The sequence below is a fragment of the Theropithecus gelada genome, chromosome 14, assembly GCF_003255815.1.
Source record: "Theropithecus gelada isolate Dixy chromosome 14, Tgel_1.0, whole genome shotgun sequence".
NCBI lineage: Eukaryota > Metazoa > Chordata > Mammalia > Primates > Cercopithecidae > Theropithecus > Theropithecus gelada.
Window position 1 is genome coordinate 55,696,763 of NC_037682.1, and position 27,684 is coordinate 55,724,446.

At 37.5% G+C, this 27,684-nt stretch overlaps 1 protein-coding gene and 1 non-coding gene across 2 annotated transcripts in view; both read left to right on the forward strand.

The window, feature by feature from the left end:
- SBF2 (SET binding factor 2) overlaps positions 1-27,684 on the forward strand; it is a 523,750-nt gene that overhangs the window by 445,382 nt on the left and 50,684 nt on the right. The window contains exons 19-28 of the mRNA XM_025356625.1: positions 956-1,218; positions 2,244-2,416; positions 3,222-3,295; positions 5,781-5,976; positions 8,830-8,957; positions 10,133-10,308; positions 13,140-13,285; positions 16,017-16,215; positions 23,297-23,493; positions 26,182-26,322. Of these exons, the coding sequence (XP_025212410.1) occupies positions 956-1,218; positions 2,244-2,416; positions 3,222-3,295; positions 5,781-5,976; positions 8,830-8,957; positions 10,133-10,308; positions 13,140-13,285; positions 16,017-16,215; positions 23,297-23,493; positions 26,182-26,322 (1,693 nt within the window). The remainder of the gene's footprint in view (positions 1-955; positions 1,219-2,243; positions 2,417-3,221; positions 3,296-5,780; positions 5,977-8,829; positions 8,958-10,132; positions 10,309-13,139; positions 13,286-16,016; positions 16,216-23,296; positions 23,494-26,181; positions 26,323-27,684) is intronic.
- LOC112607453 lies at positions 12,028-12,089 on the forward strand. The gene has a single exon (XR_003115799.1). It is a non-coding gene; the product is annotated as a U7 small nuclear RNA (small nuclear RNA).

Sequence of the window (27,684 nt, forward strand, 5' to 3'; positions counted from 1 at the left end):
TCACAAAACAAAAAAAAAAAAAAAAAAAAAAAAGAACAAACCTAAAATAACAGGCATACTTCTCTATGCAACTAACTTTCCTGGAGGAATGTCAAATTAAAGTTAATTGACTCCAAAATAAATGTAAAATTTAGTAGTTCTATTTTTTAAAAATGCCAGTAATAAATCTAGGTCTTCTTCTAGGAATATTCTATATGTTTCTCTCTGTTTCATCAGCATAAAATATTTTTATGAAAAATATCAGAAAATATGTTAAAATCAAGGAAATTGTTTTTAATTTGAAAGAGTAGTTTTAAATACTCTGAAAGTTTAAAATATCATTTACTAGCTCTCTGGTTTGGGTCAAGTCATGTTACTTCACTGTGCCTTATTTCCTCACTGGTAAAATGGATATGATTATTATGAGATTTTAGTGTCTAATATATAAAGTGCATTGAAGAGTACCTGGCATGCAGTAATAATAAGTGTTAGAAATTATCCTCATGAATTGAATTTAAAGCAGCCTTAAAGGCTGATTATCATTATACTTCAGAAATTTATTGGGCTTTGGGGGTGCTTTCGATAATTTTTTAAGCAGCTGTAATGTTAATATTGACACATCTCGAAAGAATTCATGGAGCAAACACATGTCACTGCTGCTTTGCCAGCCATTCTAAAGACGTCTATCCCGGAGCCAGCCCTAGGTTAAGTACAAGTGAGACCATAGGCATACCAGCTCTTCACAAGCTATAAGGTGCTTTGCTGCTGCTTCCTGAGGTTTGTCACATAGTTCCACTCAAGGCCTGTTGGATCTGGGAAAGAAGACTAGGTTTTGTTTTGTGGTTGTTATGTTTTGTTTATGTTTTCATTTTTGCTGATGTAAGCATTTAATAGAATAGTTATTTAAAACATCTATGTTTTTTAAGCTCACCTGAAGTGATGGTTCTCTTTTGGATTGTGTTGCTTTATTTTTTAGGATAAGCTTCCTGATAACCAATATCAGGAGAAGACAGCAATGGACCTGGCAGCTGAGCAACTACGCCTTTGGCCTACCCTGAGCAAGTTAACTCAGCAAGAGCTAGTGCAACATGAGGAAAGCACTGTCTTTAGTCAGGCCATTCACTTTGCAAACCTCATGGTGAACCTGCTAGTTCCACTTGACACAAGTAAAAACAAGCTCCTAAGAACATCAGCACCAGGTGACTGGGAGAGCGGAAGCAACAGCATTGTCACAAACAGGTACCAAAATGTGAACACACAGACCCTCCTCCTACTCTTCTTGGGACCAGTCTTGGCTTGACAGATAATATTAAACATTTTGAGCAAATACTGCTCAAATTTTAACATATTTTATTATTAACATATTGACATATTTCAAAAGTTAACCATTTTTTCCTCACCTTTGGACTTTTTCAGCTTTTCTCTCTAAAAGATTCACTTCATCCTACTATTCTTAACCACTTCCCACACTCTCTTCTTTTTTATGACCTAATTTTTCCAAGTGTCTCACCCATTACTGATCCAGCCCTTTAGTTACTGTCTGCCAAAGCAATTTACAGAAATCATTCCAGAGAAATTAGTGAGCACCTTCTTGCAAAAGTGACTGCTTTTTTCTCAGCCCTCCTTTTCCTCAACCTTATAGTCATATCCTCAACCATGCCTTCCGTGTCTCTACCCTCCAGTGACTTCTCATACCACTGAAACTAAAACCCAAATGGGTTGCAGTTTACTCAAAGAGTGATAAATCCTGGCAAGAGAAAGGTTCATAGGACAGTTTGGTCCTTACATACCGAAGACTATGCCTGTTGCTGAGAAAAATTCTCTTACTTTGCCTACCAGGAAACATGTTCCTCAGTTGCCAAATTGCCAAAGATAGCCATATTACTTGGTCTCTATGTAATAATTAACTTGGGAGGACAGGTTGCTTTAGAAGGCCCAGGTAGTCCATAATAAACGAGAGAATCCTGTTTTGCTTTATTTTCTGTGGTTCCTGGGTTCCTTTTGGGAGAGTGACAAAAGGTATTCCTTACAGAAACAAATCTGGGTGCAAAGGATAATGCCTGACAGTAGTTTCCAAATGTAGACAAGTAGAACGTTGTGTTTTATCACCATGACTTACCAAGGAGCCATGGAGTTAAGTGAGCCTTCTACTTGAGTAGACATCTCTTTGATCATATTTCAATTGCTATGTAAATTGACTACTATATAGTAGTCATTTGTTGCATTTGAGTACTGACCATGATTTCTTTCCTTGACTGTCTTAGTATTGCAGGAAGTGTAGCTGAGAGCTATGATACAGAGAGTGGGTTTGAAGATTCAGAGAATAATGACATTGCCAATTCTGTTGTACGATTCATTACCCGATTTATTGACAAAGTTTGTACAGAGAGTGGAGTTACTCAGGATCACATCAAGAGCCTTCATTGCATGATACCAGGTAATCATTTTGCAGATATTAGAGAATCAGAATATTGGAGATTATTGAGTTTCAGCATAAAACCTGGCAATACGTGTCTTCCATATAGTTCAGCCATGCTATTTATTTATTTTCTGATTAGTTTTTAAAATGTTTTTAAGTTGTTGTAAAATACATATATAACATAAAACAATCTAAGTGTACAATTCAGTGGCATTAATTACATTTACAATGTTGTGCAGCCATCACTATTATCTATTTCTAAAACTTTTTTATTACCCCAAACACTCTACCCATTAAGCAATAACTCCTGTTTCCCCATCCTGCAGCCCCTGGTAGCTTCTAATGTATTTTCTGTCTCTATAAAGTGCCTGTTCTAGATATTTCACATAAGTGGACTTAGATGCTATTTGTACTTTCGGGTTTGGTTTATTTCACTTAGCATAATGTTTTTAAGGTTCATACGTGTTGTGGCATGTATCAGAATTTCATTCCTTTTTATGGCTGAGTAATTTTCCATGGTATAGCTGTCCCACATTTTATCCATTCATCTGTTGATGGACATTTGAGTTGTTTCTCCTTCCCTTTTAGCTATTATAAATAATAATACATGAATATCCACATACAAGTATCTATTTGAGTCCTTACTTTCATTTCTTTGGGGTATGTATGTAGAAGTGGAACTGCTGGGTCATAATGGTAATTCTCTTTAACTTTTTTGAGGAACCAGTAAACTTTAATTAACTTTTAATTCTAAAATATCCAGAATTTATTTTTATTCTGCTTGTCTGTGTTCTTTCATTTTGAATACTCTGACTCATCCTAGGAATTGTAGCTATGCACATTGAGACCCTGGAAGCAGTACATCGAGAAAGCAGAAGACTTCCACCTATTCAGAAGGTAGTAATTCCAGACTACATGCTTTCAGGGTATAGCCTCTCTTCTTAAAAACAAACGATAGACTGCTGTGTGCCAGGAAAGTGTGTTCGCCTAACCTTTTACAGACACTAGCTCCAGTTTTAATGATATGTTAAACTTTCAGAGGAGTTTGTCATATAGAACCTTATAAAAAGGATACTGAAATAGGAACAGAATCTTTTCTTGGATTCAACAAAGGAGCGATAATAACCTCTCATTGAGTCTACTTTTATAGGCAGGGCATAAATTAGGAACATTTCTAACCTCTAAGCCCAACCCAAGATTTTATTTTGTGCCTATTTTCTCCCCCTCCCCCACCCCTAAAAAAGGATTTAAGGCAATTATCATAAAAAACCCAGGTTTCTGAATCTGACTATACATCCCAAACAGCTGGAAAGTCTATTAAAAATTCAGAGTCCTGGACCCAACCCCACCCTCCTGAATCGGAGTACCTCAGGACATATCTGGGAATTTGTATTTTAACAAGGCTCTCAGATGAGTACTTTGTAGTCTGGTGCCAGTAGACTATGGTTCAGGACCCTGTTGCCTATATAACAGAACTTTATAATAGAACAAAAACAAATTGAGGCCAGGAGCCATGGCTCAAGCCTATAATCCCAACACTTTGATAGTCCGAGGCAGGCAGATGACTTGAGCCAGGAGTTTGAGACCAGCCTGGGCAACATGATGAAACCCCATCTCTTCAAAAAATAATTTAAAAGTTAGCCAACTATGGTAGTGTTATCTGTAGTTCCAGATACTCAGGAGGCCGAGGTGGGAGGATCACTTGAGGCCAAGAGGTTGAGGCTGCAGTGAACTGAGATCATGTCATTGCACTCCAGTCTGGGTGACAGAGCAAGACCCAGTCTCATAAACAAATAAATAAATAAATAAGTAAATTCATTTCATTCATTCATTCATTCATTCATTCATTCATTCATTCATAGGAGCGAGCAGAAGCCAGATAGGTAGGAATATAATTCTAACAGAAACCTGAGACATACTGATTATTATACTTTGGCTTTACATTTAGCTCTAAAGTCACTAGAGCCAACAAAAAGAATACTGCTGATTAGTTTTTATTGCTTAGTAAAAAATAAGCATATTAGACATTCAGGAGAGGTTTTTTTTCCTAGCCCTAAACTCTTCAGAGGAATGTATTATGTGGTTACGGAGTCAGAATTTCCTGAGTTGTGTAAATGTTCATTACGTGGCCAATAAGGACAGGTCTTGATAAAAGCTCCTCCGTATTTTTTTTTTCAAAAACAGAAATAATAATGTCCAAATAATATCAAAAGTAATAATGTTTTTTGTATAAATTTGAGCATAAAAGAAATACACATTGTACAAAGTGAAAGTCCCTTGTAGTCCTCCTTATACTACCTCCACCTCCACCCTTAACTATGATACCATTGCCTTTAATAGTTTAGTTCACAGTCTTACAATTCCTTTTCTTTTTCCAGAAATGAGATTATAATGTACATACTGGTTTCTAACTTGCTTTTTTAACTTATCAATGTATTCTGGATTTTTTTTTTTTTCCCCCGAGATGGAGTCTTGCTTTGTCACCCAGACTGGAGTGCAGTGGCACGATCTTGGCTCACTGCAACCTCCCCCTCCCAGGTTCAAGCAATTCTCCTGCCTCAGCCTCATGAGTAGCTGGGATTATAGGCACATGCCACCACACCCAGCTAATTTTTGTATTTTTAGTAGAGGCAGGGTTTCACCATGTTGGCCAGGCTGGTCTCGAACTCCTGATCTCAAGTGATCCACCTGCCTTGGCCTCCCAAAGTGCTGGGTTTACAGGCATGAGCCACCGCACCAGGCCTTCTGAATATTTTTCCATGTTAACACATATAGATCTATGTCATATTTTAAAGGTTACAGAATGTTTCATTGAATGAATATTTCAGATATTTGAGTTGTTTCCCACTGATTTTACTTTTAGACAGTTCTGCAAAGAATCCTCCCACATTTGGATGTATAAACTTCAGTTCTGCCTCTTACCAAATCAGCTTTCTCATGTGACTATCTGGGAAGTCTGGCTTAAGATTTTTAGGTCTATAATTGAAAAGATCACCATGGTCTGAGTATTAGAAACTCCACAAAAGTTGTGTTTACAATACTTTCTCTAGCCAGGTATGGTGGCTCATGCCTGTAATCCTAGCACTTTGGGAGGCTGGGGCAGGAGTATTGCTTGAGGCCAGGAGTTTGAGACCAGCCTGGGCAATGTAGCAGGATCCCGTCTGTACAAAAAAATTTAAAAATCAGCCAGGCATAGTGGTGCATGCCTGTAGTCTCAGCTACTCAGGAGGCTGAGGTCAGAGGATCTTTTGAGCCCAGGAGTTTGATGCTGCAGTGAACTATGATTGCACTACTGTATTCTAGGCTGGGCAACAGAGCATGACCCTGTCTCCAAAAATCAATCAATTTGTCAATCAGTCAATCAATCTTTTTCTGTTGTAAGCCCAAGATTCTTAGACCTGCTCTGCTGCCAGGAGAGGAAATTGTCTGTGAGGGTCTTCGAGTCTTACTGGATCCTGATGGAAGAGAAGAAGCTACTGGAGGTCTTCTTGGAGGCCCTCAGCTCCTGCCAGCAGAAGGAGCCTTGTTCCTCACCACATACAGAATTCTCTTCAGAGGAACCCCCCATGATCAGTTAGGTATGACTCAATATGCCATCAGAACATGGATATCTGTGTGGTACATGAGGTTTCGATCCCATCTGTGCACAGTGATTTGCAGATCATTTTAAATCCAAAGTAAGCTTTTTGTCACACAGGTATTTTGGTGAAATACTTTAGATGAACAGAGCTAATGATAATTTGGGTCATAGTTTTTTACCTGAAGAACAAAGGGTTGTCTTCTAAACAATAAATCAAGGGTTCGTTTGCTGAAATGATCATAATTTCATGGGGCAGAGTATTATAACTTACTAGAGATATTCACTCTAACTGCTGAATATATTCCTTGCTGGTTTGTCTCCGCTTTCTGAGTCCTACAGTTAACTGTAAAACTAAGGTCTTGCAGATACTTGAACCTTTTTGTGGAAGGATATGCTAACCATCACAAGGTTGTCCAGCACCAATCCCACTTCCCTCTTATTCCATTCCAATTAACCCCACTTCCCTTTTGGCAGACAACTTCTCTTCTACTTGCCAAACTCCTATAACTTCTATTTCTATTTTCTACTATTCAGTACAGCCTTCTATATTAGAAAGGAATAGCATGCCCTACCAGAAGTAATCTACATTATCTTCTTAAAGTCACTATAGTCTGTATGTAAAATGCTCTTGTTGATAGGAAAAGCACATAAGTAAGACTTTTGGGCAAAACAATAGGACTCCAAGTCAGAGCTCAGTGACTTAAGTCACTTAACATTTCTGTACTTTATTTTCCTCTTTTATAAAATTGGGAGATTGGGCTTTCTTTGGTGATAATTCAGTGGTTCTTAACGTTGACTACATATTTGAATTATCTGGGAATCTTTAAAAAAAAATACCAGTTTCTGGGCCCAACCCTCAAACAATTGAATTAGAATCTGAAGCAGTAGAAATAGGGAGACCCAGGTATCTGTGTATTTCTTTAGCCGCACAAGTGATTGTGATTGAGAACCATTGGGCTAAATGGTCACTAAAGTGCCTTTCTCCTCTGAAATTATGTATTTAGTAGCATTTGATGAGTATGCACTATGTGCTACTCATTTGTTGGACAATTGAATTCAGATATATAAAATGTATTCTCTTTTAAATCTTAACAGTTGCATTATCCCTAGGTTGAATAGAATCAAGATGATTTAGTATATCAGTCATAAAAGACTGCTTACCATATAATGTGCAACAAGTTCGTAAAATTAAATAAGAAAAGATGAATTTGTAAGAATAGTTCTGCTTATTTTGAAAAAGTGAAAAGGAGAAAAAATGTCTTAGCCCACTCCTTCATATTGCTGTACACAAATTGTATTTGAAAGTAAACGTACTTTTAAAAGAAACCATACAGTACTTACCATTTTTTATAGTAGGACTTTTGTGAGATTAATGGCCATAAACATACATTTTGGACACATAAACATGTGATACTTACATGGTCATTTAAATTGCTGTAATTTATTTTAAAGTCATGCTTAGTGTGAAATCTCATATTCTCTGGCTTTTTCCTTTCAAATTTTGGATTAATTTCACTTAGGAAAATTATTTTTGTCAAAGAAAATATTTTTATTTCCTTTTAAATTTCTAATTTAAAATTTCTCCTTTAATGACACATCTAAATATTATAATTTTACATGTTATATAAATGTAGGTGTTAAATACATCCTAGAACTTAAATCCTATGTACATCCTGACTTTGCTTAGCCTCTGGATATGAGCTTGATGTAAAAAGATAGTCAGAATTTTTCTAGATTACAGGTTGATAGATCCAGGGAATTAGGATTCTGATTATAATAAATGAAGAAATGTATGGGCTATTAAATAAGATGAACCTAGTTCACATCTCCCCACCTCCTCCCCACCCTGGCTTACTAGCTGGGAGGCCTTGTTCATTGCCACTCCTGTTATGTTCCTCTACCACTGCCTAAAATGCTCTTCCTTTCCCTTCTGCAAATCCAGATTCTACACTTCCTTTAAAGCTCAGCTTCTCCCTCACTTCTCCCAGAAATCATTTTCTATCCATCTAGCATGCAGAGATCCTTCTCTGAAATATTTAAATCCCTGTAGTCTGTTCCCTCAAACGTAAGAGCTAACCACATATTATTATATTCTGCATGTGACTCTCCTCCCACGGGAAATTGGAAGCTCTTCAAGGGAGGTCTTGAGTGTGCTACTTTTTTCTAGACTCTCATCTTCGTAACCTCAGGTACTTGATAAATAATTATTTATATTTTCCCATGTTTGCTTTAATAAACTCCTAAAAATCTTGCGCCTAAGTCCAGGCTTGTTTTCCAAAGTCACACATATATAGTAAAACACCTTTTACCATATATGGAAACAAACTTTAAAAACGTGTTCTCTTTTGCTTCATCCTTACATTAAATATCTTGGATGTCTTTTCAATACTTGAGGAGTACTTTTTTTTTTTTTTTGTACAAAACCTCCCTTCCTATAAAATTGCCTTGAACCAGGTGATCTTGTGTGGCACACAGTAGGTTGGGGAGATAGAAAGAATGAAGGCAGTCAGGCTGTGACAGTTTCTTCACTCCAGGAAAGGATTCTGTCTCAGGAGTGGCAAGTCACTTGTCTCTAACTTCTCAGATTTCCAAGAATTCCAGTTCTTGCTTCATTCCTTCTGGTCAAGGATCCCTTCTATTGCCTCCTATGCTAATTGTGTGAAATGTAAGCACTTGCCGCTCCTGAGACATAATCCTTTCCTGGAGTGAAGGGCACTTTCTTTCACTGCATCCCTGGGCAGTGTCCTCTTCAAATACATTTCTCCAGCTGTGACTGATGAAGTGAGCAGTAGACACTCTAGAAGCGAGCTATAAAGTGTTGTTGCTAAAGCTGTGTCCTGTCTGTTTACAGTGGGTGAGCAGACAGTTGTGCGGAGCTTTCCCATTGCCTCCATCACCAAGGAGAAGAAGATTACAATGCAGAACCAACTACAGCAGAACATGCAAGAAGGACTGCAGATCACATCAGCATCTTTTCAGGTATTAAAAAAGGAAGCCATTGTTTTACTATTCAAAAATTTTCAAAAGTCAAATGATATTGTGGCCATTTTCTGTGGTCATGTGCTCAGAAGTTACGAGGATGAGAATGGGGAAGATCATAGGCTCTGAGAGGGTAATCATCAACTCAGTAAACTGATGAATGGTATTGGATTTAATCCCTGGAGCCCCTTAGTGAACTCAGAGTACCAACAGATACTCAATAATGAGTGATCTTAGAAACTTAGACACATACAATTGGTTCTTATTCTTTCCCAAGTTATACCTCAGTACCTGTTTGATGAAGCCTTTAGATAAAAAGCAGTTGTCTTGGCATCTGTTTTGAAGGAAACGCCCTGTGGCTGTTCTGTGGAGAGAGAAAAAGTATAGCTAGGGCTAAAGTTCTATTGGTACTAGTTGCATACCCCTGATAAAGCAAGAGGTTTCCCAGGGGTTTATGACTATGTCAGAACTTTGTAGAATTACTGATGCAAACCAGACCCTGGAAGAAGTGACCTTTTCTTAGTTTTTCCTTTTTTTAAATTCTCAGTTTGTAATATTTTGCTTTTCTTATTCTTCATCACTTTTCAGATTTCAGTTCTTGCCTCATACCTTCTAGTCAAGGATCTCTCCTATTGGCTTCTGTGCTAATTGTGTGAAATGTAAGGCTGCTGATCTTTAGGCTCCAGACCTCTCATCACCTGAAAACATTGGCTGCCTAAGGATTTCCTCACTGTTCCAACTTCCAAAGAACTCCACACTTGAATATTGCCTAGCTGTACTGATTAGGATTCTAGTCAAATGGATTTTTTTTCTTCCTACATTTGTTGTATCTGGGTAGGAAGAGTCCTTATTAGGCCAAACTCTCTATCTGGAACCAACCAGTTGAGAAATGAGAAGGGCATGTTTGCTAGTACAATTCCCTATCCCATTGTAGAAGAAATAATCTTAAAGAAACTGACTTGAAGATACATGATTTTCCTTGCCAACTAGCCATTTATGGCAAGTAAACCTTTTTGAGCCTTTTATTTTTAAAAATTTAAAAATTGTGTGCATGTTATCCAAAGTCCCTTCAACCTCCAGTCTTGCCATTTTGTGTTATTATATTCTGTTGTTTGGGGGAAAGTTGCCTGGAAATCCTTAATGCTGCTTTTGTGTTTAATCTCTTTTGCTTCTAGTTGATTAAGGTAGCATTTGATGAAGAAGTCAGTCCAGAAGTAGTAGAGATCTTTAAGAAACAGCTGATGAAGTTCCGTTATCCTCAGTCCATTTTCAGCACCTTTGCTTTTGCTGCTGGACAGACTACCCCACAAATAATTTTACCAAAACAGAAGGAAAAGAACACTTCTTTTCGGTAAGAAGAAAGACGAGTCTGTTAATTTCAGCCCTCCCATAATTGATTGCAAAAGGAGTGACCTATCCTTTGTGTCCAGGTGTAAGCAATTGCTCTTTTCATTCACTGTTCTGTTTCTGTCAAGCCCATGGGGCCAAGATCATAAAGTTATAGAACAGCAGCATTGATAAATGTAGCAAGTTTCAAACACTAAAAGCTATCAGAGGCTTTGACTGTCATGTCCATTGCTCACAATCCTTTTTTAGAATGTGAAATTCTATTTTCTCTTTTTTCCGTATTGATCACTTTCTAAATGCTTTTGACCAATTCCTTCAGCTTTTATTAATATCCAGGCCCAGTGGACAGATTTGCTTTTATCTAGAAACAGGAGGCTTTATTTTCTGTTTTACATAACTCTTTTGAACCTTCCAAACTTACAGAAAATTCGTAACAGTAGTACAAAGAATTTCTGTATATATTTTACCCAGATTCACCAATAGTTTCTACTTTGGTCCATTTGTTTATCATTCTCTCTCTTATATATACACGTATTTTTTTTTTGAGCCATTTGAGTTAGATATAAGATGTCCCTTTATCCTTAAGTACATCACATAAATACGTTAAGTAATGTATTTATCCTTAAATATATTTCCTAAGAACAAAGACATTATCTTTTTATTTGTTTTATTTTTTAAATTTATTTATTATACTTTAAGTTCTGGAATACATGTGCAGAACACACAGGTTTGTTACATAGGTATACATGTGCCATCGTGGTTTGCTACACCCATCAACCCGTCATCTAGGTTTTAAGCCCCGCATGCATTAGGTATTTGTCCTAATGCCCTCTCTCCCCTTGCCCAACATTATCTTACATAAGCACAGTAATCAATACCGGAAAATTTAATTAATATAAAACTTTTACCTAACCCAGAGTCTATATTCACATTGTGTTAATGATCCTTTTTTAGTTTAGAACCTAAACTTTTTTATTCCTGGTCCAGGATCTAATCCAGGATCAGGCATTGCATTTGGTTGTCATATTTCTTTAGTATGAACCCTTATTTTCTAGAAAGTTTTTAGAAATTTATGTTGAAAGTTTTAAACTTCAGTTATTACAAAATAACAATTGTTTTAAGTTATCTTCCATCAGTGATAAAATATAAGGGCTAAAATTTCATTCATTGTTAACCATGTAGAATGTGGGCATCTGCCAGTAAAAATTATAATACTAGGGAGAGCTTTACAGACTTTGGAAAAGAGGCCTTTCCTTTTGCCTGAAAGAAGGGTAGATTGGGGATTATAGAAGATTTGAGGTTTCAGACAGTATATTATTTCTCAGTTGCACAGCTAGCCACCTGTATTACCTGGTAAGCAAAGGAGACCAGAAATATCCAGGTATGGTATGCTGAAGCATGACCAAGTTCCTAGGGATTTACAGCAGTGGACCAAGCATCTTGTCTTAGCACCATAGGGTTGCAGAGGAGCCTATGATGTTTGTTATCTCAGCCTTCAATGGAAGAGACAAAGCTTTGTGTGATATTTTATATTTACAAACTATCAGAAACATGTATATTTATATTAGTTTCAGAAATGTATACCTGTATCAAGCCTGTTGTATCAGCTGCAACAGAGATATAGCAATTTGAAAATTTTAAGAGTTGCCTGGGTATATGAAACAAAAGATATAGCTTTAGCTGGGAAAAAATTTCAAAACTCCCATAGAGTTTAAGTTATACCTGGTGTTACAGCTCTTTTGGAATTTGTCTAGCGGGCTTTCCATTTTTTGCCAGAAAGCCCACTAATAAAAATTTAAAAATAAAAATAAAAGTTATACAAGTGACTTACAATAGGTTTAATTTAGCAAATATCAGTATTTTATGCTTCCCAGCAGTTATCTCAAACTTGTTTCATAACCTTCAGGTTTACATTGCAAATAACTAAAGACGGAGTCTGGTGAAACTGACCATAAAAGAAGCCTTATCACTTTTTACTGAATGGCAGGAAAACACCAGAAGAGTTCTTTGTGATAGAGAAGAATATAATCAAGAACAGTCTTCAGAATCTTCACCTCCAACTGATTAGTCAGGAAATAGGTTCTCTGTTTAATTCTCTGGATTGCCTAGATTTTCTGTCAGCAAGAAGGGGTAAATTGTTTAAATAAATAAAGTACTTTTAGTTCCAAATGATTTACATCTTAATTTCCCTTTAATTAAAGCTGATTCTCAAAAGGATACTCAAGTTTCTGATTTATTTTTATCCTCTCAAAAAAGGAGAATTATATTATTTTTCTATGCTTCTTAAGGTTTACAGCTAATTAGAGTCAGGACATCACATATACACACTTAAAACAGTTAAGAAATAAGCAAATGTGTTGCCAACTATGAAGGTCATATGATCTCAGAGAAAGTCTTGGGAGTTGGTAGAAAGAGAGTTTGAGTAAGTAGAGAAGCAGGCAGGCTAGCTTTCCATGTAGGAGGACTCCAACAAGCATGCTTTGTGGGAACTGTGGTAGGGACAGTGGCATGGGGATAACCAGAGTGGGTTCAGGGCAGTCCTCCCAAAAAAGCCAAACCAAGGAGTTTAGATTTGGGGTGATAAGTAGTTTGCGTCTCACTTTACGTTTTCCTGCACGTTTTGCCTAAGACAGTGTCCTGATGACAATGATGTTTTATGGGAAATTAGTCTACTGCCGTATTAAAAATAACCTAAAGAAGGAGAGGCTTAACAAAAGTCTGGACCAGTAGTGGCTGTGGGAAAGGAAAAGAAACAATTTGAGCTAAGTAGGTATCAACAATACAAGTAGTGCTTTTATATTAAGTTGACATTCTTTTTGGTTTTATAACTTGTAGTACCTTCTCAAAAACAATTGTGAAAGGTGCCAAAAGGGCAGGGAAAATGACAATTGGACGGCAATATTTACTGAAGAAGAAGACAGGGACAATTGTGGAAGAAAGAGTAAATCGTCCTGGATGGAATGAAGATGATGATGTATCTGGTATGTGAGAACTTGAATTTCCTTCATTATTCAACTTCCTTATATGAATAAGAGACTAAGATGTAGTTGCGCTTAAATTTTGATTCACGAAAACCTAGATCTCATGAGAAGATGGAAGCACTTACCAGCTTCTTAGAACTGGGGGGAAAATATTTTCCCAGTATTCCATTGTTCAGGTAATATTTTGTTAAATTATACTTCTTCTTTACTAAATCCATACAGCTAATTGGTCATTTTTATGTGGGTCTCATTAAAAGAAGAAAGAAGGAAACCTCACTGCATGGGAAATTTAGGTATAGGGTAGTCCCCTGTATCTTATTCTTCTAGAATAAGAATTTAAGGTAAGGACACTGAACATTTCAAGTTGAAGATTTCAGTTTTTGGTAAGAACATTGTTGGTGCTCTTAATCAAAATGGGGGACCTAAGATGAAGGAACACTTAGGTCATAAGAAAAAATACTTGCTAAATATTTGAAAGAACAGCTACAATACCTCTGAGTGGGAAAAATAGAGGCAGAAAGCTAGTAGCAAAATGTCTGAGTGACTGTTTCCCATTCTTAACCCAGTATCAAATATGCTATGGAATCAGCACTACAGAAAAGGTGATATAATGGGAGGCAGAATGCCATTACACCCTTTTTTTCCCCTCAGGATCTTAGAATCAGTCACAAGTGGTTATGCAAGAACTACTACTACTAACAACAACATTTTTAAAAAGAAACCTCATCTTTAGAGAAAGCACTGGCTAAGAGGCCTCCATTTTCAGTTGCTGGGATAAAGAACCTATGTGGGCTGGGCACAGTGGCTCATGCCTATAATCCCAGCACTTTGGGAGGCTAAGGCAGGCAGATCACTTGAGGCCAGGAGTTCGAGACCAGCCTGGCCAACATGGCGAAACCCTGTCTCTACTAAAAATAAGCCAGGCATGGTGGCATGCACCTGTAGTCCCAACTGCTCAGGGGGCTGAGGCATGAGAATTGCTTGAACTTGGGAGGAGAAGGTTGCAGTGAGCCAAGATGGCACCACTGCACTCCAGCCTGGGTCGGACAGAGCAAGACTCTGCCTCAAAAAATAAAAATAAAAAAGAACCTATGTGGTTTTGTATGTATGTATGCATGCCCTGGGTGAGAATGTGTACATACAAGCTTGCCTCTGGGGGCAGTGAAAATACCCACCATTACATTACTGAAATAACCATTTGTTGGAACCCTGATCTTTTCGCAGTCGTATGTCAAGCCATAAAAATATTATTGCTACCCATCACTATTGACTCTTCTAACTCAATTTTTTTATGTTTCATGGAACAAAACTTATTATTCTATGATAATTATTCTACTAAAAGACAAAATTACATAATGTTCTTTGCTCCTCTGAAAATAAAAGGCCAACACAGAATTGATACCTGATTATATTGCATTGTGAAGTTCACAAATTGAACACGAATTAAAGTTCACAAATTGAAACGCAGCTGTTGATTTTCTGCTTTTTAAAAATATATTTTAATGAAAGAGGGCCATAGCTTTGCCTGCACATTAGTACTTTGAGTACATTTTCAAAAACTTTGAAAGCTTGATTTGATGTCTCTTACTTTCAAAATAAATAAGGAAGTAAATTAGGACAGTTTTTAACATGGAATTTGTTTGTTTTTTTTTTCAGTTAGAACATGCAGTACCAATTAGGAATGTCCTTTTAAAAAAAAAAGCCTCCCTAAAATATTTGATTATTGAGTAAATTCTTCCACATCTAAAATCGTAAAGGATTCTGTAACCTGTGATTGTAAAACTGTGAGGGGGTTTCCCACGTACACCACATCCTCTAACAAAAATATTTCCAGGAAAAAAGTGTAACTTCTTTATACCTCTCTGAGGAAATACAGTTCTTTTTCCCTCTAATGAACTTCTGGTTAATCCAGAAATTTCTAATAAAAGCTTATGGTCTGAAAAGTAAACTGAAATCTGGATGATGAGCTTGTATAGTGATTATACGAAAGATAAATTTTACTGATGGGTTAGCCTCTGACAAACTTTGGGTGTTTGTATAGAGTCCTAAATGGAAATCACTGCAATTTGACAATAAGCAAGCCTGCGTGAAACAGAACAGTGTAGGTAATGAATTCAAAATTATATTGTTTTTAGAAATTATTTAAAGGTATTATTTTCCTGACATTTTTTAGTTGAATTACTGATATTTTATTTCTTGACTATTCATTACACTTTTAATTTATGTTTATTTAAGTGTGATCCCTCACAGAAGTTATATGATTTAATTTGTGATATACATAATACTTGTCATCCTAATATAAACCTGTCTTGGTGTAAGGGTCTTCTTCAAAAGGAAGTGGGACTTTTTTGGGTTTTTTTGTTTGTTTGTTTGTTTGTTTTTGAGACAGAGTCTTGCTCGGTTGCCCAGGCTGCAGTGCTGTGGCACAGTCTCAGCTCACTGCAACCTCCGCCTCCCGGGTTCCAGTGATTCTCCTGCCTCAGCCTCCCAAGTAGCTGGGATTACAGGTGACTGCCACCACGCCAGGCTAATTTTTTGTAGTTTTAGTAGAGATGAGATTTTACCATGTTGGTCAGGCTGGTCTTGAACTCCTGACCTCGTGATCCGCCTGCCTCGGCCTCCCAAAGTGCTGGGATTACAGGTGTGAGCCACCATGCCCAGCCCAAAAGGAAGTTTTTAATCCTGTGCTTTGAGCTAATCATTTCTTTAATATCTGTCTCTACCATCCCAGTTTCAGATGAGAGTGAGCTCCCCACAAGTACCACCCTGAAGGCCTCCGAGAAGTCTACAATGGAGCAGTTGGTGGAAAAGGCTTGTTTCAGAGACTATCAGCGTTTAGGTTTAGGAACCATAAGTGGCAGCTCTTCCCGTTCAAGACCCGAGTATTTTCGAATTACTGCCTCCAACAGGATGTATTCACTCTGCCGGAGGTAAGTGTGTCAGTGGGCTCCAAAAAGAGGTCTTCTTTCCTTTCTTCTCATTTGAATCTTTAATAGGCCATTTGCATCCATAGCCCTGAGATAGATAAAAATGCCTGAAAATAAGAACAGGGTTTCCAGGATATGAGCAAGCATCTCATTGGCATTTTTGGAACAATTACCTTACTGAAAGTACCTCCAGTAGGTAAGAAGGTGAAAGGTAAACTACTCACCCCTCTATGAATTTCTCTTGTCTCTCTCTTCCCAGTTTGCTTCTTTTCTAGCATGACTAAAGATAACTGGAAGAACAGGATTTTCCCAGGCCAATAGAAGACATGAAAGTCTTTTGTAGGCTGGGGAGCCACAAACTCTTTCTATAAAGGGTCAGTTGGTAAATATTTTCAGTTTATGAGCCATAGAGTCTCTTGTTGCAACTATTCAACTGTGCCGCAAAAGCAGCCACAGAGAGTGAGGAAATGAGTGGGCATGGCCATTTGTGGCCCACAGGCTATAATTTGCTGACCCAGGTGTAGGCAAGGGTTTCTTATGCCGTCTAACTGGAATGTTTTCAAGGGAATATTACTTAAAGGATGTAAATAAAGAGACATTTTCTTTTTCCTGTTCTTGTCATCTCTCACTGTTTTTCGAATATTTTGAGCCTTATTCCATGCTTTACTATATGTAAGTATGTATTTTCTAAAATTACGTTTTCACCATTCACAAGTTTAGTCATTTTCATCTCTAGGTAAGTTGTTTTCTTTGCATTTATAAATTCCTGCTTAAACAGCTGTGAAAGCACTTTGTAAATTGTAAGCTTTGTACATATTTTAGAAAGTTGTCTTAATGTTACTGTTGGTTTCAACCCTGTTGCTCTTAAAGATAGATATGTCATTTTAAATGACAATTTAAGTTTACAAATATTAATATGAAACTTGAGAAACAAGTTGGGAATATAGTTTTGAGATTGTGGCCAAATAAACATTTTGAATGAAGTTCTGAAAAATTGGGACTCTCAGTATGCAGTAATTTTTCTGGAATTCTCTGTCTTTCTAACTAAATTTTCTCTGAAAATAAGTCATGTTGTTAGGGTGTGATGTCCTGCTGTTTGGAAAGTTTGCTATCAAAATTATGCCAGCCATTGAGAAAACAGACTCATTTATCATTCCAATCTGTCAGAAGTAAAATAAAATTTTAGTAGATTACTTATTAGAACACTGTTTATAAAGCATTTATGGTGGTAAAAAGTAATATATATCCATTAAGTTTTAGCAGGAAGGAAATGGAATAAAAAATAATCCAAAAGAAGGCAAGAAAGGAAAAAAAAAAGGGGACATAGAACAAATGGAATAAATAACAAGTACTAAGATGGTAGATTTAAATTCAAATATATCCATAATTGCATTAATTATTAATTGACTAAATGTTCCAATTCAAAGAAAGAGATCAGGCTTTGCTTTAAAAAATAATAATAATAATAAGTGGGCACAGTGGCTCATGCCTGTAATCCCAGCACTTTGAGAGGCCAAGATGGGTGGATCACGAGGTCAAGAGATGGAGCCCATCCTGGCCAACATGTATCTACTAAAAATACAAAAATTAGCTGGGCATGGTGGTGCACACCTGTAGTCCCAGCTACTCGAGAGGCTGAGGCAGGAGAATCACTTGAACCCTGGAGGCGAAGGTTACAGTGAGCCGAGATCACGCCACTGCACTCCAGCCTGGTGACAGAGCAACACTCTGTCTCAAAAAAAAAAAAAAAAAAAAAAAAAGGCTTTCTGCTGCTTTTAAGGGACAAATCTAATATACAAGTATGTAAAAAGGTAGAAAGTAAAAGGATAGAAAAAATATACCACACAAAACTAACTTTAAAAAAAGTTGTTGTCACTATATGAATATCAAAGTGACTTTAAAAGCAATAAGAAAGGATGGTTCATAATGACAAAAGGTTTATTTTACACACAGTAATTCATTAAGACCAAATGGAGTTTATTATAGGAATAGAGTACTGGTTTGACATCTGAAAATCAGTCAGTGTAATTTACCACATTAACAGAATTAAAAAGAAGTTTATTATATAAAGAAAAGCATTTTGGAAATGCAAAGTACACTTATGAGTTTTATTTATGTGAATTTATGTATGTAAATTCTATATTTTTGTCACATTTATGACTTTTAGAAAAAAGCTCTCAGCAAAATAGAGTAAGAATGAGCTCCCCATGAGTAGCGCCCCGAAGGCCTCAGAGGCATCTGCAGTGGAACAGTGGGTAGCTCCTTAATCTTCCGTCTTAGAAATCCTACAAGGAAATTACTTATCTTAAAAATAAATAAAATATTAAAAGCTTTTTCTCTGAAATCCGGACAAGGATGCCCATTATCACCATTTCTATTCAGTGTTGTAGTAGAGGACTTAGGTAGTGCAGAGAGACAAGAAAAGTAACAAAAGGTATAAAGATTGAAAAGAAAGAAATAAAACTGCCATTACTCACAGATGACCAAAATGCACATGTAGAAAATCTGAAGGAATCTACCCATAAACTTTTAAAATTATTAAGTGGACTTAGTACAGGGTCACTGATAAGGTCACTAGTACAAGGTCATTTACAATAATTAGTCATATATATACTAAAAACATTATTACAAAATGAAATTTTCAAAAAGTGATGCTGTTTTGGTACTATTCCTACTATTTACAGTAGCACTAAAAAACATTACTTAGATAAATCTAATAACCTGTGCAAGACCTCTACATGGAATACTTAAAACAATATTGAAGATCATTGAAGAGCTAAATAAGTAGATATTTCAGGTTCTTAGATTAGAATATTCAATATTCTAAAACTGAAGTTTCCTGAAATTGTTCTATAGAATCAACAGAGTCCCAATCTCAGCAAAGTGTTAATGGAAACTGAAAAAGTAATTCTAAGAGTTACATAAAAATGCAGAAGACAAAGAGTAGCCAAGTATTACAGAATAATACTATAGGATGTCAAGACTTTTTATAAAGCTACAGTAATTAAGACAGTATAGGATTGACACGAGAATGAACAAATTGACCAGTGGAGCAAAATAGGGAATATATTAAACAGAAACACCCCAACATATGTGGATACTTGATTTAAGATAAAAATAACACTTAAGAGCAGCGGATAGAAGATGTTTTTTTCAATAAAGGATGCTGGGAAAAATTAATCTTGACCTCTACCTTATGCCATTTACAAAAGTTAATTCCCATTGACATATAGATCTATATGTAAAAGGGTAAAACAATAAAACAATAGGTTTGTTATTAAGGTTAAAACAAACTTAAAACAATAAAGCTTCTAGAAGATAAGAGAATGTCTTCATGACCTTGAAGTATAGGGAAAGATTTCTTGGGATGGGAAAAACATTATCTATAAAGTAAAAAATTAATACAGTTAGAACTTCTGTATATCAGGAGATATCATCAAGAGAGTAAAAAGGACTATAAATTGGTTAAATAACTTTGGAAAGTTGTCTAATGCTATCTAAACATTTAAACATCTACTGAACATATTCATAACCTATTACCTAGAAATTCTCCTCTTAGGTGGAGTAGAATTTCTAACAGAAATACATACATGCTCCCAAAAGACATCTACAAGAATGTTCATGGCAACATTCTTAATAATTAAAAAAACTAGAAACTACTCAAAATCAACAAGAGAGTAAATAAATGGTATTATACTCACACAGTGAAATACTATACAGTAATGAAAATGAACAAACTACACATGAGTACAATAACACGAATGGATCTCATAAACATAATATTGAGTAAAAGAAGCCAAACATGAAAGAATAAACTCTGTTGATTCCCTTTATCTAGAATTCAAAAAGAAGCGAAACTCATCCACATTGTTAGCATTCAGGACAGTAGTAATCTTTTTTTTTTTTTTTTTTTTTTTTTGAGACACGGTCTTGCTCTGTCTCCCAGGCTGGAGTGCAGTGATGCGATTCCAATTCACTGCAGCCTCAACCTCCCTGGCTCAGGCGATCCTTCCATCTCAGCCTTCTGAGTAGCTGGGACTAGGCGCATGCCACCAAATCTGGCTAATTTTCTTTTTACTTTATTTATTTTTGTAGAGAAGAGGTCTCACTATGTTGCCCAGGCTGGTCTCGAACTCCTAGGCTCAAGCAATCCTCCCAGCTCAGCCTCCCAAGTGCTGGGATTACAGGTGTAAGCCACTGTGCCAGGCAGGATAGTGGTAATCTTTAAGAAGGAGGAAGAAATAGTGACTGGGAGGAAATACTAGATATTGGATGCTTGTAGTGGTCCATTTCTTGACCTAGGTGGTAGTGATATCACCTAGATTTTGAGCACTTGTATGTGAATTATGCTTGAATTAAAAAGTTTCCACAACAGCTTCTGAAGCCTAGTCTACCTCTTGAGAGTTAACTGTGGAGCCCAGAGCTGAAGGCTCTGAGTAGTGGGTTAGGATGGGAAATTGATATCTTTCATTATGAAATGAGACTGGTACTGAGAGTAGCTTCTATTGGTCTTTAGGCTTCACACTATTTGCCCCAGCGCTAGGGGCTATCCAGCTGTCATGCAAGCCCACGTCAGGAAGCAGGAGAGAGTCGTAGATCTTGTATGTAACAGAGCATGGTCTGTGTGTAGTGCTCATTCACAGTGCAAGAAGATGAAGGGCAGGGAGTGAAGGAGTGTGCTCCTTCTTTACCAGTTATTGAAGTAGCTCCTGGAGCCATTAAACATTACTCCCTTATCTAATACACACTGTATCTTGAAGCAAGTTGGGAAAAACTGATATTCAGGTGGAGATAGAGGGTCCTAATCATGGAACTGCCTTTTCAGTCTTCATGAGTGACTATGTCTGTAGCTTGGTCTTTTCATCAGTTTGTGGTATTAGAAAAATTCAGGTCACAACTTCCTAGAGCACCAAAGCCCTAGGCTTTCCAAATGCTTCTAAGGTATCATTGGTTAAGTATGGAAAGTTAATTTGGCATTCAGTAAAGTAGTTGAAGGTTATGATTTATGTGACCATAAACTAGATTTCCTCTCCCTCCTCTCAGCACTGGTTCTTATCAAGATAAGGGATAAGAAGTTCTGGAAATGGATAGTGGTGGTAGTTGCACAACATTGGGAATGTACTAAATGCCACTGGTTTGTACACATAAAAAAGGATAGCATGAATCCCAGCACTTCGGGAGGCCAAGGTGGGCGGAGCACCTAAGGTCGGGAGTCCGAGACCAGCCTGACCAACATGGAGAAACCCCATCTCTACCAAAAATACAAAAATAGCCGGGTTTGGTGGCGCATGTCTGTAATCCCGGCTACTCGGAAGGCTGAGGCAGGAGAATTGCCTGAACCCGGGAGGCGGAGGTTGTGGTGAGCCGAGATCGCACCACTGCACTCCAGCCTAGGCATAAAGAGCGAAACTCTGTCTCAAAAAATAAATAAAAAATAGAATAAATAAATAAGGATACCATGGGCCGGGTGCAGTGGCTCATGCCTGTAATCCCAGCACTTTAGGAGGCCGAGGCATGTGGATCATCTGAGGTTGGGAGTTCAAGACCAGCCTGACCAACATGGAGAAACGTCTCTGCTGAAAATACAAAATTAACCAGGCATGGTGGCACATGCCTGTAATCCCAGCTACTCAGGAGGCTGAGGCAGGAGAATTGCTTGAACCCTGGAGGCAGAGATTGTGGTGAGCCGAGATCGCGCCATTGCACTCCAGCCTGGGCAACAGAGTGAAATTCTGTCTCAAAAAAAGGATAACATGGTAAATTTTATGTTAGGTATATTTTACCAAAATTTAAAAATCACCAGCCGGGCGTGGTGGCTCATGCCTGTAATCCCAGCACTTTGGGAGGCTGGGGCGGGCTGATCACGAGGTCAGGAGATCGAGACCATCCTGGTCAACACGGTGAAACCCTGTCTCTACTAAAAATAAAAAAAAATAGCCGGGCGTGGTGGCAGGTGCCTGTAGTCCCAGCTGTTCGGGAGGCTGAGGCAGGAGAATGGTGAACCCGGGAGGTGGAGCTTGCAGTGAGCCGAGATCACGCCAATGCACTCCAGCCTGGGTGACAGAGCAAGACTGCATCTAAAAAAATATATATATATCACCAAAAAAAAGATAGGCTTAGTAGTTAGGAGGTTATAAATACAAAATCTGTTTAGTGTAATATTTCTAAGTAAACTAAAAAGGGAAATGACTCTGAAACCTGCCTATCTTCTTGCATTTATTAATCTGTATGTATTCTTAAATGTTATTTTCCCAGCATCATATCCTGTAACTTTATAAGCTAGTATTTTGAAGTAAGTATCAACATGTAGTGTTATTAACTATTTAAACTCATTTGACATTTGAACATATTGTTCTCATGCCAAAAATAATTTGGTTTTGGTTTTTAGCCTTTCACCATCTCAGGCAGTCTAATATTGGCATGCTCTATTCTCTGATGTCATCTCAGTGATCTGTGAATTGTTGACAGTTTGACTTGTCATTCTCATGAGGTTGACATTAATCCGGTAATCTTACAATCTTTATTTCAAGTTGTGGAAAAGTAATGTATCAGGCAAGTTCAACAGAGGCCTTTTAAAGAATTCTACATAATATTTTTATTTTCTAAACTTATTCAGCAGAAGTCTGCAATATCAGTGAAAGGGGCTTTTTCCAAAAAAGACTACAGATCAGTGGATGAGTTAGCTATTTTCACCATCTAGGGATTTTCTTCTCAATCCCTGAAGAATTCAGGAGTTGAAACTAAGTTCCATATTTGAAATATGTTGACCAGGCACAATGGCTCATGCCCATAATCCCAGCACTTTGGGAGGCTGAGGAAGGAGGATCGCTTGAGCCCAAAAATTTGAGACCAGCCTGGACAACGAAGTGAGACCCTGTCTCTACAAAAATAAAAATTAAATTAAAAAAGAAAAGAAATATATCTTACCCTTCAACTAATATGTTTCTGAATCTTAGAAAATTACTATGATATTAATATTCAATTTCTTATATTCTCTCTCTCCCTCTTCTCTCATTTCTTTCCCCATCTCTTCCCCTCTGCTCCTTCCCCCAATCATTCTCTTCTCCCTTCTATGTCTCTGAAGCTATCCTGGCCTTTTAGTTGTACCTCAAGCTGTACAGGACAGTAGTTTACCGAGAGTAGCTCGCTGCTATCGACACAATCGCCTGCCTGTTGTATGTTGGAAGAACTCAAGAAGTGGTACTCTGCTCCTCCGATCTGGAGGATTCCATGGGAAGGGAGTCGTTGGTCTTTTCAAATCTCAAAACTCCCCTCAGGCCGGTAAGCATCTCTCTATAACACAATTACCACCCGTTCACATAAGGGTATTACTAAAAATAAAGGAAGTAAAATCTGGGAATGGAAACTTTTCATCAAGTCTTGTCTCACACACGAACTTTTCCATTTTGCTACATACAACATGTACAGCTTAAACAAGAACTATACTTGGTAGTGTGAGGCTCCACATTGAATTTGACATCTTAATATGTCTGGTCTGTACTTGGATTTTAATAGAAATTAATATAATAAAGTCTTTGGTCCTAGGCAATTTTCATTCCAGCAAACCAGAGTATCCACAGATGGAAACTAGGTTATACCAATCTTTTTTCTTCTGGGAAGCATCCAAATACATTTAACAGCTTCAGAGGCAAGACGAGATTCTGTGCCATATGATATGAGATATCCATCCTCATTCTTACAAGTCATACGCACAAACTGATGACTGCAAATGCTGCTTCAGGGGCTTTCAAGCAAAGAGGTTTTTAGGAAGCTAGCGAAATAATACGTACAGCTGCCCCATATTCTGAGGCTGTTTGTGAGTACCATGTCTGAGGTCTTGAAGTCAGGAGCTGTGTTTTGCTGACGTTTCTCATAGCTTCTGCCTCATGATAGATACTCAAAAAAAAAAAAAAAAATGAAACAGTGGGCCACTAAGATATCAGATCCAATTTAGGGATGGCTGCGTTCTTCCACCTTTGGAAATGAAGTAAACTCAGAATCTGATTCATCAGGTACAACCATGTGCTTTTTGAAAGTCAGCCAATGTTTTGATCATTAGGTTGACTGAGGGCAGCCTTCCACCTGCCTTGGAGTCTCACTATTGGTGTAATGGAAGGCAATTGACTTTTTACTGTTTCTCCTGTGAAACACTGTGTGCTCCCAAGCCACCTGGTGGATATATTAGAACATAAGAAGGGGCCAGGTGCAATGGCTCATGCCTGTAGTCCCAGCTACTTGGAAGGCCAAGATGGGAGGATTGCTTGCGCCCAGGAGTTCAAGACCAGCCTGGGCAACATGGCAAAACCCCATATCTACAAAAAAATACAAAAATTAGCCGGGCATGGTGGCATGCACCTGAGTCCCAGCTATTCCAGAGGCTGAGGTGGGAGAATTGTTTGAGCCCATGAGATAAAGGCTATAGTGAGGCACAGTTGCGCCACTGCACTCTAGCCTGAAAGAATGAGACCCTGTCTCAAAAAAATTAAATAAAATAATAATAAAATAGAACACAAGTGTATATAAGTTATGTAAAATGAGCAAATGATGTTAGGAGCACCGATAAGTGTATCGCTAAGCTTTTATTTGGAAAACAATTGAAACTTATTCCACTGGTTGCTGATTTTTTTTAATTTGATTTAAATTTACTGTATTTCATATTCAACTCACACCTTTACTCACAACTAATATCTTTTTTTGTTTGTTTTTTGTTTTTTTGTTTGTTTTGTTTTTGTTTTGAGATGGAGTCTCACTCTGTCGCCCAAGCTGGAGTGCAATGGCACGATCTTGGCTCACTGCAACCTCCGCCTCCCAGGTTAAAGCGATTCTCCCACCTCAGCCTCCCAAGTAGCTGGGATTACAGGCGCCCACCACTACGCCTGGCTAATTTTTGTATTTTTAGTAGAGACGGGGTTTCACCATGTTTGTCAGGCTGGTCTCGAACTCCTGACCTCAGGTGATCTGCCCGCCTTAGCCTCCCAAAGTGATGGGATTACAGATGTGAGCCACCGCGCCCTGCCGACAACTAATATCTTTGAAATTGCAATGCATCTTACAGTTGATGTGATCAGAAAGAATAGTGTCATAGTTTAAATGGCAGTGTTTTTTATTGATAAGCAGTGTTTATTCTTAGACAATAAACTAACAGTGCATCTTAGAATTGATGACATATTAAAGTTGATAAAATACGATAATGCTAATTATTTATTTTCTATTCAGATTGTAAGAAAATTTATGAAATATCGATTGTCCTTGTAGTGAGTCCATCCCCTATTCCTCTTTTAAAATGTCTGGGCCGATTTCAGTGATTCTGTTTTGCTTCACCCAAACCAGGCTCATATGCCCATCAACCCAGAATTGCTCTCACAATTGTGTATACTTTTTGCTCCTCATTTAGACGGACCAGGGATTGGCAGTAGTTGCTCCTGTCTTCTCCCCATGTTCTTCCACTCTTCCCTGTACAAATCCTTATAGGCTCATGTCCCCTGGTGGGACTGTGTGGCAAATTATTGAAATAAAATTACTGATATTGGAAAGTTCTTAACTCTACCCATTCTGGGATGTCAAAGGAACCCACTCCTAAACAATAACCTGGTAAGGATGGTTGGAGGATATCATCAAGGAGTTGTTGTTTGTAAATCTTCATTTTAAGTTGCTTGGATAATGAGAAACTATGCCCTGTGCTTTCAAGCCCAATCTATGCTTGGAAGGATAGCCCTGTGCTGGTTTTCCAGACCTGGGCTCTTTCTGAAAAGATAATGAGTCAATCAAGAAGTAGGTATGGTAAAACCAGCATTACAATGGAGGATTAGCCATTTAATATACTGGCAATCTAAGTGGGGCTGGTTTCTATATTTGGGTGTGGTAACTTGTAGACTATATAGAGAAAAATAAGCATAGATAGATAGAGAGATAACTTGTTTTGTTAATACAGAGACAGTTTATTTTATTCAATATATTTTCCTTTTATAGCTCCTACCTCCTCTTTAGAATCTTCCAGTAGCATAGAACAAGAGAAATACTTGCAAGCCTTACTGAATGCTGTTTCTGTCCATCAGAAACTCAGAGGCAACAGCACTCTTACTGTCAGACCAGCCTTTGCTCTATCTCCAGGTAAGACTTGATAATCCTTTTCTTCTTGACAGCTTCTAATGAAAGGTCAATTCTGTTCCCAGGGTTATTTGTACTGTTATTTGTTATTTGTACTGTTCCTTCACCAAGACTTCTTAAAAGTTTTACCCGGAAGGATTATAAGTTTAACTCCTTTTACTTAAAAATCTACTACTATTAATCTCTAGTAAATAGTAACGAACTTTAGAGATTCAGTTTTTTCTTTCTTTTTTTTTTTTTTTAGAGATGGGGTCTCACTATGTTGCCCAGTCTGGCCTCTAACTCCTGGGCTCAAGCAGTCTTCCCGCCTCAACCTCCCAAAGTACTGGGATTACAGGTGTGAGCCACCACACCCAGCTCAGTTTTTCCCTTTTCAAAAGAGTAATTGGAGAGGAAGTGAGGAATATAAATAAAGTCACCCTTTATTCCCATATTTATCTTTCATAGACTTTAAAATATTATTATGACATGGACTATGTAAGTGGAACATGTTTATTAAATGTGTATTTATTTAAATCATCATTTATAAGTTTGAAATTCCCAAAATATCTGCAACCTTTATGATTTTCAGTACAGTTTGTTTTCACTGGATTTGGATGAAGCCATTAAGACTTGTACTAATATTCTGTTTCAGTTATCATGTGATGGAACCCCAAAGGGTTCATGTAGAGGTAACCCTAATGTGTTAGACACAGGAGCATGTGACTTGAGAAGTTGGTCTCTTTGGCTTAATCAGCTATTTGAATTAGCTCAACATAAGCAGAAAGTGGCTTTTCTTGTAAAGTAACACCATGCATGCCTTGCTCCATTTATCATTAAATTCTGTGATTGCACTTGCCAAACCTAACTCTCTATAATCTTGCATATGTGTGTTATCTCTGATTAATAATAACATTGCCTTGTTATCTCTAATAAAGCTTTGGGTACTTAAAAGTACAATGTTTGGCAGCAGTTAAACATGCTACACATGAAGATAACTTTTTGTCATTTGAGTAATGTTAACCCAAACAACATGGTTTTTGTTCTTCTTTTTGGCTGACTTTAGGGACTGAAAGGAGGACTTCAAGAATGTCCACTGTGCTTAAGCAGGTAGTGCCAGGACATTTGGATGTAAACCCATCCAATAGCTTTGCTCGAGGAGGTTAGTAAGATTGATTTTATAACTGAGCACTGATGCAAGCTTAAAAGCAGAAAGCATTTTTCTAGATAGTTGATATTTTCAATCAACTAATTATGGTTCAAATTGTTCTTAATTACCCTCTTCTGAATGAATGGTCAAATTTATTACTAGCATGATGACAGATGAACTTAGCCTCGTGGGACAAGAAGTATAATAATTGCTGATGTCATATATATTGATAAGTT